At 42.2% G+C, this 10637-nt stretch overlaps 1 protein-coding gene across 5 annotated transcripts in view; it reads left to right on the top strand.

Annotated features, from left to right (window-relative positions):
* The window catches only part of slc4a11 (solute carrier family 4 member 11), a 113629-nt gene that overhangs the window by 81456 nt on the left and 21536 nt on the right, over nucleotides 1-10637 (top strand). For all 5 annotated transcript variants that reach the window (XM_034859295.1, XM_034859299.1, XM_034859297.1 and 2 more), the window contains 4 exons: nucleotides 4140-4349; nucleotides 7678-7762; nucleotides 8773-8898; nucleotides 10219-10332. In XM_034859295.1, the coding sequence (XP_034715186.1) occupies nucleotides 4140-4349; nucleotides 7678-7762; nucleotides 8773-8898; nucleotides 10219-10332 (535 nt within the window). The remainder of the gene's footprint in view (nucleotides 1-4139; nucleotides 4350-7677; nucleotides 7763-8772; nucleotides 8899-10218; nucleotides 10333-10637) is intronic.

Below are 10637 nucleotides of genomic sequence, written 5' to 3'. Positions count from 1 at the left end.
TTTTTGAAGGGTAAGTTTGGATTCAATAAAGTCAAACAATAACAAACCAACCTATTGAGTCAGTGGTACACCTGTAACTCCAGTGTTGTGCAAGTTCAATTTACCCGTTTTGATCAACCGAGTCTGGTGGCTTTGAACAGCTATAGTTCCCTCTCGGAGAGGCCTGTCTAATAGTAAGGTCAAGCGGTGAAACTATTCCAAATACAGCAGACACTTGGGCCTTTTTAGGTGGGTAAAGTACATTTTGCCCCGTCCACAGCAGTACATTGCCCAACTTATGTTTAAGTATTCTGCCTGCTTATCCAAACTGTCGACTGGTTCCGGCTGCCATCCAATCTATAGTCAATACAATAACTCTGGATAAGTACCATGTAGAACCCCACTTCAAAAGACCTGAATCTATCTGTCTCTTTAATGTCATTTACAATCAATTTGACTTGCTTTTTTTTATTTTAATTCATTACAATACAGCAAGCTCTACCGCTATAGCTGTTAAGCTGCCAACTGCTGTTGACCTGAGTTTAATCCAAAGCCCTCACAGTGTTTTGTGTGGGTACCAGTGTCCTGTTGGCTGAACCTTTCGGGTCACTGTTGTGTGCAGCATGACTGTTTTCTTCAGCTCTGAAGAGCTTTCTGTATCCGATGGAGTGTGCCACATATCCTGTAATACCCTTCTCTCCCATCAAAACATGAACTCTTTCTACTTCCCATCAAACCACTCAACCCTCCTGTCCTCCAATGCTTGGTCCTGAGCTTTCAACACACACACATACATGCACCGACAAACTTCACTCTCCCGTCTCAGATGGCACTGGTTGTTGCCTCGTATCCTTAACCCTCTCTCTGCTGAAAAAAAGGGATTTCTTCATACCAGGGCGTTGGCGTGACCCTGGCAATCAGCAGTTCTTCAGCTAACTGCATTATGTTTTCTGTTTGTTTTGTTTGCTTTCTAAATCTCTTTTCCCCACGAGCCCCCCTTTGTGTTTGTGCGTCTTTCCCCGATGCTTCAAGCGCCCTCCTTGCCAGTCCTGCAGGCACCAATCACAACCACTAATGGCATTCTTAGAGACATTAATCTAAGTCCCTAGTAAACATCAAGCACTGTTATGTCTCAATTATCCCTGATGGCGACGGGTTCTGTGAGAAAAATTGTTGTAGGGGCATGATGATAATGGTAATAGAAATTCCTTTAGTGTGTGTGACAAATGTATGTAATCTATTGTCTGGATGGGTGGACCACTTCCATCACCCTCCATTTAAAGAGCTTCACATTATTTTTTGCTTTTTTCTCCTTTTTCTTTTCCACAGGGTGAATGGTGTAAACAGACATGACCTTTCTTCAGAAATGCTCTGTTTCTCTTGTACTCAGTAAAACGCATACCTGAATGTGCCAAGCCACACATTCATGTGCTGCTGCCCTGAAAGATATTCCTCAAGCTCTTTTGCTAGTTAGACAAGCTGCCCTCAGTCTTTGATTTTGACCGCACAGAGTTACTCACTGTGTCCTCTATTTTTACACAGTCATTATTCCACTCGGTCTGGGTAATTTGGGTAGAAGTGTAGTGGCCTTCAAACCAAAAGGATGAATTCTACTGAATATATTGTTCCCCTGATGCTACCTACCCTCTGGGCCACCGGCAGGTCAAAATTCTCACAACTAAACAGTGAATAGACAAAAAATGGTATGGTTCCCAGTAGTTGCCAATGACTTTGGCGATCCTCTAGTGCCACCATGGGGTTGACGTTTTCAGTTTTGAATGAAATGTCTCGACAGCTATGTGATGAATTGTCATGGAATTTAGTTCAGATGTTTCTTTTTCCATCGGGATGAATTCTGTTCACTCTTATCATCTCCTGACTTTTCATCTAGAACCATCATCAGGTCAAATTGCTGATTTCTTTTAATGCCTCTATTTTTTGACTCGCGATTAACACTCGTGCGTGTAGTGATTCAGTGACCACTTCGTAGAAAATTAGAAAGTGGTGCAGCAGTGACGGTGTTAATTGGCTAAAGTTAGCAGAAACAAAGCTCCTTAAGCTGAAATGGGTAAAGAAACGGGTCTTTTGAATGGTCGGTTGAGTTTCAAAGCCCTTCAAGATGGTTCTCTCCACAAGACTTAAGTATTTTGCCTGTAACCTTACTGTCAATGTGACTGAGTTACCGCCAGAGTACGTTGAGTCAAACACCACTTGCTGAGAACCCAAAGGCCCGCAACGCTGGAAAATATGTCAATTTGCCCATCTGTTGTTGCTTGATGGGCTTGAGTTATGCTTTCAGCAGATTTTCTGAGCAAACAGTACTTTTTCAGGGTTATCCTTAAGAATATTCTAGACAGCATTCGTCATTGTTTTGGATTGTTGCAATAATACTTAACATTTGCATAAAGCAAGCAGTTTTGTCCACTACCATGTTGAGAGCATTAAGTCATGTAAAAAAAAAAAAGAAAAAGAAATCCCTTTTAAAGTTAATTTTAAACACAAATAAAATGTGGGCGTAATTGTGAGTTAACTATAGACCATCATGCACAATTAATTATTTTAATTGATAGACAGCCTTAATTTGTCCACATGCAGAAGTTTGCATTTATGTCAAATTGTCAATGCACACAATCTTAATAAGCTGCCTCTCATACCTGTGGTCTGACTGGAGGTACTTTTACGCAGGCAGAGAGCCTTCAGATATATGAAAATCCAAGAATCTCTCAGCTCTGGTTAACATTTATTTGCCACTGTGAGAAAGCTTAAAGGCTTTAGTTACTCTGTTTGCCGCATCTGCTGCTGTACGCACTGAGCCCGGCTATGTTTGTACCATCACCACCTGGCTTACAAGGCTTTGCTGGCACACTATCCCAGAGCCTCGCAGGACATTATTACCGTGACACAAACACAACTCCAAATGAATGCTAATGTTGCATGGTGTCCGCCGGACAGAGGTGGAAAAAGTACTAAAATATTGTACTCAAGTAAACGTACCAATACTTTGAGGAAATATTACTCAAGTACAAGTGAAATTACTTAAAAATAAGTAGTTCATTTAAAATGTACTTCAAGTAAAAGTTACTCAGTTACATAAATCCAAAACAACTTTTTTTTTATTAAAGAAAAATCTATTCAAATGTATAAAGATTTAAACAAATGTATACACATAACTAGACTCCCCTTCAGAAAAGTTGCTTACTGTTTTGGCTATCTGGGAGATCCCAGAGCTGGTCTTGACTGCTGCATCCCTGGATGACTTGTTGCGTTTGCAGTTTAACTAGCAAAGCTCTCGCTCAACTTCAGCCAAGTTGTATTTCTCTGTGTGTTTAGTATAGTAGTGGCAATTCAAATTCTAATCCTTCAACACAGCGATCTGTTCTCTGCAAACTCAGCACACAGCATTACTTTGGACTTCAGTAAATAAATACTTAGAATTCCAGGTTTGTTAAAGAACTTGGCACTCAGTATCGACCTCTTTCTTTCCCATAAGCTGACATTTTTGAGGAATAACAGCCTATTCACGTCCATTCTAGCGTCTCATAGTCACTGGTCTCCGTCGAAGTCTACGCTGTACCCGTTAATTTTACTGTCTATGGGTCCGACACATTGCAGTTCTTCTTCTCCTTCATTTTAATTGCGACTTGTAACCAGAGAAGAAATATAATGTGTGATAATATGTCAGTCTTGTTATGACAGCCTGTTGCCACTGGTTTAACACAGGTTTAACAAAAACAAAACAATTTTTTTTATAAATTATTTCTACATATTTAAGAAACACAAACAGTGGAAACAGTTACAAAAAAATACACTGAGACGGAGAATGCGTCCCAGGGCCAAAAATAAATAAATAATTAAATAATAAAAGACGGGAGGGGGGGGAGGGGGGACAAAACAACACACGCAGAGACAGACACGAGACAAGGGCTAAGCACCTGCGCAAGTTAGAAGTCGGGCCTATAGCACATGGCTACAGCCCAGACCTCACAGAGTCATCGATGTCCAGCCAAGTGTCCGGACTCTTTCCCTGTGCTCCATGAATGCACGCCGTGGAGAGCTCTATATATACCACATCCAAATAGGAAAAAGTCCACATGCGCATAGATAGGTTGATTCTTGCTTTCTTTTAATGCACCACCACTTTACCATATGCTCTCCAACAGAAAAGCACCAAGACAGCGATGGAGCTGGGCAGGACGTTTGCCACCCTCTTCTCTGACATCTCCTTCAGGCAGAAGCTGCTGGAGACCAAGACGCAGGAGGAGTTTAAGGAGGCTTTGGTGTTACAGAGGCACCAGCTGACGGCAACCAACCAGCTGCCCACCGCTTTGGGGAAGGAGGAGACCGACCCCCGCAGTCACAAGCCCCTCAAGGTGGACAGCAGGATTTGTGTGTGTGTGTGTGTGTGTGAGAGAGTGTGAAGCAAATTTAGTGTGTACAACCTTTTAGGCGATACACATTTCCACACATTGTGAAGCAGCATGTATTCATGTGATGGCATTGTGAGTCATTCCCAGAGTGTGAGATGAGGCTTGTGATTGGTCAGCACTCGCTAATCTCCATGTCCGCCTCGACGAGGTGTTTTCCCCAAATGCTTTTCATCTTATCTTCTTCCCTCACCTTTTACTCATTTTTCGTCATCTCATTTCTTGACAGAGCTCTGTAGAGAAGTTAAACTATGCACAACCATTTACACATTTCAACTTTTATTCTTGTTCTTTTTTCTGTTCTTTTTCCTTTTAAAAATCCGCCTTCCATATCCTTCTCCATTTTGAGCCCCCAACCTCTTCCTCCGCCTCTCCTCCTCGCTCGGCTGGCTTGACTCCTCCATCTTTTCTCTCCCCCTAATCAATCAGCATCAACTCCTGCCAGGCCTCTTCAGTGGGCAAATGACCTTACATCTCTCACAGTCCTGTCAGAACTCCCCACCCCTTAGCTACACGTGCATGTGCACACACACACACACACACACACACACACACACACACACCTCCAGAGGGGCTCTGCTCAATGCCACAGACCAACATCTCCTGCTAATGTTGCCGTTGACAAGCTAGGGCTCCCAGACATTTTCCCTTGTGTATTTTTTTTTTATAGCGTAGGATTTTGTTAGGTGTTTATCCCCGGGCTTGAAAGGCTCAGTGCCACTCAGTGAACAAGCGATATATATGGAGAGAGACAGATGGACAGAAAGGGGGAAAGAAGGGATGGTAGATGGGGGGGGAAAGAGAGAGAGCAAGTGAAACCAAGAGGAAACAGAAAAAAATAAAATGATGGAGAAAATGTGAGACCACCATCTCCACATCCGCAATTGAAAATCGGACCACCCACAAGAACACACCACTTTGGTACACTTTGGAAAACAAGGCCAAATCGTTGTTGTGTTTTTATGTTTTTCCTCCCCGTTGCCTCTCTCTATCAACCATTCACAACGAATGGCAAACAGGTGGACAGTAATTCCTCTCTGAGACTTTTGTTTATCAAACCTGTGCCAAAAGCGGATCAGGCTGCACACACACACACACACACACACACACACATAGAATATACACACTTGTAATAATAAATGATTCCATGATGTATAGGGATTTAATGGACGAACCGTTCCTGTTGAACAAGTGTGTGTGGCTTCATAAAACTAGCCGGCCCACTCTGGGAGATGGGAAGAGATGTTGATGCTGTTGTTTGTTTTCGGGTTGTTTACGTTGAGGTAAATTGCTTTGTTCTGCCAAAAACCGTCAAAAGTTTTTTAGATGACAAATGAGGCAGGAATTATTTTCCTAAGGGCTTTTCTTACTCACACACACACACACACACACACCCTCACCCTCATCACCTCGTTTCATTTTTATTGCGTAATGCTATGTTCAACAAGAAAATGAAACATTGGGTAATTGGATAATTTGCTTAATAAGCTCAGCCAGGACTGCACATTGACTCTATATTCTCTAACCTGAAAGCTCATCTTTTTGAGAAGCGTGTCTCCTTGTGAATCACGTGGCTCTTTCATCCTGTCATTGACGTCTTTAAAAATACTCTCAATCTTACATCCCTCGCTGTTGCTATCATTCTGGGAATGCGGGGATCTTTAAGAAATGCACATGTAAATGTGGTCTGCTTACTTTGTTTTGCATTACACAGTTGAAGCTTTTCCAGGACTATCTTATTAAATTTGGTGATTCAAATCACTGCCTTTGGAACCACCAGTTTCTTAGCTGAATCATCAAATGGGTCGTTTTTAATCCAATTGTGCCATTGTCCACAGCAGAGGGCAGCATGAAAGTTCAGTTGGACGTGGTATCAGGCTTTTTCTGCTGTTGCAGTTTTTGGAGGCTATCATAATAAATTGGCAAAATGCCTCAGAGCAAAAATGTGAACAAGAAAATATTTTACATCAACAAAGAAAATGGAACTTTGTAATTCACTCACAAACTCCTTCATGTTTAGCTGGTTGCAGTTTCTCCACATGAGCGAGTTGTGCAGTCTGGCATTGCCGTCTCTATCTCCACAGCCCTGAGCAGTAAGGTCTGGCTACACCACACATACATTCTTGGATAGTAGAACAAAACGCTCCAGGTTGTTTGCAGTTCTTCAAACCAATCACAGTTGTCTTGGGCGGCGCTAAGCCCAGGACGCATCGACGGGGGCTCTGCAAAACAGTCTCAGGAAGGAACTTGTTTTGGTGGAACATTTGCACCAAGCACAAGAAAACGCCACAAAAAACCTTAAATTAAGTTACTTGTTCGCACAATACAGTAACGTGAGCTATTCACTGTAAATTGCTCGATGGGGTTTTAAGCCCCCAACTTCAATTTCCAGGCAGCGCTGCAACCGTTGACTTTTAGGCACTCAACCCTAACTGTCACTATCCTATTTGATCAAGTGCAGATTTGAGTCGCGCATGCGTACAAATTGCAACAAGTAGCATACAGAACGCTGACGTGCGACTTCTGTAATGTCAATACAGTAAAAATGGACCTACTCAATAAAGTTGGTCCACTACTGGCTACAAGTTAGCATCAAACACAACAAAGGCTGTCAGTTGAATGGCGTTTTGAGCTAAAGTTAGCAACCAAACAATCACAGATAGCTAAAACGTTTTTTGTAATGATTTCCAACATCTGTTATTGTTTGTAATGAGAAGTTTATTTTATGGATTTCACCAATTTCAGTCGGATTCGTTATGGCGTAAACTGTTTAAATCTGAGCATGCGCAACTCACATCTGCACTTGACTCACATCGGGCAGTGACACTAACCATTGCCAAATCGTATTGCCTTCCAAGCAGCACTGCCTAGAAGGCGATGTTGGGGGCTTAAAACACCAAACACCATTTTAATTAGCTGGACACATAGTTAAACATAAGTTTCCAGTGTATCGCCGTACTTTGTACTTTGTACGATAAAACATTAGCCTGGTCCTACCAGACTCTGGTCCTGATTTCTTTTCCTCTTCTTTTTTGGCCTCTGCAACCCATGCCCTTTTCTATTAAGCAAACACGTTCTCACGTCAAACACAAACAGCATCTATAAAAAGAAAAACACTTCAGTTGTAGCACTCAAAGGCTTTAACACAATTGTCAAATTTGCAACCATGTTTACATTCCTTGCCTGTAGATGGTGCACCCTGGCATACGTGCAAACCGCTGCTGCCGATACTGATGCCAGGTTGTGTGTCTAACCTTTTGCCTTTCGTCCACAGTGTCAAGATTTCTTCAAAGCCGGCCGGGGGATTTATGAAGACTTCTGTCGCCGACTGCCTTTCTACCCCTCTGACTTCACAGATGGTAAGCTGGACCTGGACTTGTAGTGAGAGTGAATCATCTTCCTTATTATCGCACACCGGGGCGCCTCTGGCAGCTCCTCATTTGTCTGTCACCCTTTGCCTCGGATACATCTGTGCTCCATCTGGGTCACATCTAGGGTTGTCTCCAACTAAAATGACTCAAATGTCTTCTTGCTCCCATATGTTCCCGTTAGCATCCAATAATATTATAATTTCCCAAGCTATCAGACAAGGACATTACCCTACACATTCCCTTTGCAATCTCAGCCGACTGTTGGTTTTATTGAGTCATCAAATCATTCTCTCTATCGGCAATTGTGTGAAAAGGTTTCTGGCGTCAGTCAAACAAATGTACACATGCTGCTTGACCTTTAGCATTTGTTTTTCTCAAAAGAGAAAACAAATCAGTATTTTGTTTTTTTTTCTCGTCGTTACTGTTAGAGATGCTTGTGAATTTCGGGAAAAATTAGTTTTTGCTTTAAAGGGCCTAATTAAACCAGATAAATTGACCACGATTGTATTAAAAACTGACTGCGTAAAGTGCATTTTAGCAGAGCAGAGTTTTCTAGCTTCTCAGCTGCTCTATTTCAGTCCTTCGTCATAATATCCAAACGCATTCATCGGGCTGTAACAAAATCAAGATACCACAGTCTTGTGAGTGTCATCAGATAATGATCATCTGATGAAGGTCACAGGACCAAAATCCCTGTGATCACATTAGAGCCCAATTAAAGTGCTTTATTCCAACATTAGTTATCTATCATTTGGATGAATGCCATAACTGTTCTTACATACCAATGGATAGATCAAAACCAAAACATGGCAGTATGTAGTGCAAGCCTGTGTAGTATAGTTTTTCTGTACACACTGATACTTTTCGTTCTATATTGCAGAGCAACTGAACGATGAACTCTGTTAATGTGTGTGTTGCTTTGAAATTAAAGTGCTGAGCCTCCTCCGCTCCATTATGAGCTGAATGTGACTCATGTGTTTGTGTTTGTCTCCCCTCAGGTATAGTTGGCAGTAATAAAACCCTGCTGAAGTACATGACCACAGCCATCTTCCTCTACATCGCCATCCTCCTCCCCGCCATCGCTTTCGGCTCCCTCAATGACGAGAGCACACGTGGTGAGATAGGTATGAGAACGTGCACACTTTTCTCTCCTCTTTGTTTTCTCCACAGAGTTGGGAAATACATTCTTTGTATATCTGTATTTTTCACAGTACAATTAGTCATGTCATTTAGCATTGTATAGAAATATTAATTAGTGTAGCTTTAACATAGATTAAATAGCCCCTATTACACTCCTTTCCAAGGTCGTATTTGTACCCTTGGGGTCTACTAGAATAGGGTTACATGCCGTACATGATGTTAAAAAAAACATGTATCTCATACGGTCCATTGCTGCAGTGTCTCCACCTGTCAGTACCAGTTCTTGGCCCACCTTCCTGAAAAGCCCAGTCTGCTGATTGGTCAGCTAGCCCACTCTGTTGGGATTGGTCAGCTATCCCACTCTGTTGTGATGGTCAACCAAATTCCAGTCAACATTGACAACGTTCTACTTCCGATATTAATCAGGTGCGGCGGAAATTCCTCCAGATGTCCCTCATTTCGGCCGGACATCCGCCACCTTCCACTTTCTTTGTGTTGGCGTTCTAGCCTCCGGTAGATTTCAGAGGACTATGGTTAACTGGTCCTCAGATCTCTGCAGTGTAAATCTAGACAGCTAGCTAGACTATATGTCCAATCTGAGTTTTCTTTTGCACGACTAAAACAACCTTTGAACGTACACGTGTTCCACCAAAACAAGTTCCTTCCCAAGACTATTTTGCAGAGGCACCATTGCTCCGTACGGCGCTTAGCACCGCTCATCATGATTAAGATTGGTTTAAAGAAATTCCAATAAACCAGAGCTTGACACCAAAAAAGCATAACAGAGGCTTTGCATCATATTAAGAGTCCCTGTTTAAAAAATTTAATTTTTTTCACCTTGTGTTCAGCTCCGTAGAAAATCATTGCAGACATGTAGAGCTGCAACAATTAATCGATTAGTTGTCAACTTTTAAATTAATCGCCAACTATTTTGATAACTTGTCGGTTTGAGTAATTCATTTTTTTTAAAGTAAAAGTTCTCTGATTCCAGCGTGTTAAATGTGACTGTCTTCTAGTTTCTTCTCTCCTCTGTGACAGTACACTGAACATCTTTGAGTTGTGGACAAAACAAGACATTTGAGGATATCATCTTGGGCGTTTGGGAACCCCTGATCGACATTTATCACCATTTTCTGACATTTTATAGACCAAAGAACTAATAGATTAATCAAGAACATAATCAACAGATTAATCAACTTTGAAAATAAAATGTCAATTGCAGCCCTACAGGCATGCATGCACATTAATTAGCACACGTCAGTACTTGCTCCTGAGTCTTCTCTGTGTGCGTCCTCTCCGTCCAGATGTTCGGAAGACCATCATCGGCCAAAGCATTGGCGGGGTCATCTACTCGCTGTTCGCCGGCTCTCCTCTGGTCATCCCCCTAACCACAGCTCCCCTCGCCATCTTCATCAGCGGTAGGCTTCCTCTTTCCTTCAGCTCAGCCAAAATGCACTTATCTTTTTTGCAGTTTCTGACGACGGCCGAAACGGAGGCTGGGTGGCGTGCTAAGAAGATTGCATCAAAAATCAAGAGTAAGAGGCATCTAACCGTGTGACACAGCAGCTAGAACCTCTTAAGTCCCCCCAGCCTCGCTCTTTTACCAGAGAACACCACCGTTGGAGTTATTTTAGCTGTTTGTTCACACATATGCCCCTAATAAGTGTTCCCGGTGCAGTCGAGCAAAAAGAACATATCTCCAAAAACTTCAGGAATTTATTTC

Source organism: Etheostoma cragini, chromosome 20, assembly GCF_013103735.1.
Source record: "Etheostoma cragini isolate CJK2018 chromosome 20, CSU_Ecrag_1.0, whole genome shotgun sequence".
Taxonomy (NCBI): Eukaryota; Metazoa; Chordata; class Actinopteri; order Perciformes; family Percidae; genus Etheostoma; species Etheostoma cragini.
Note: the sequence above shows the minus strand (reverse complement) of the source record. Positions and strands in the feature narration are given on the sequence as shown.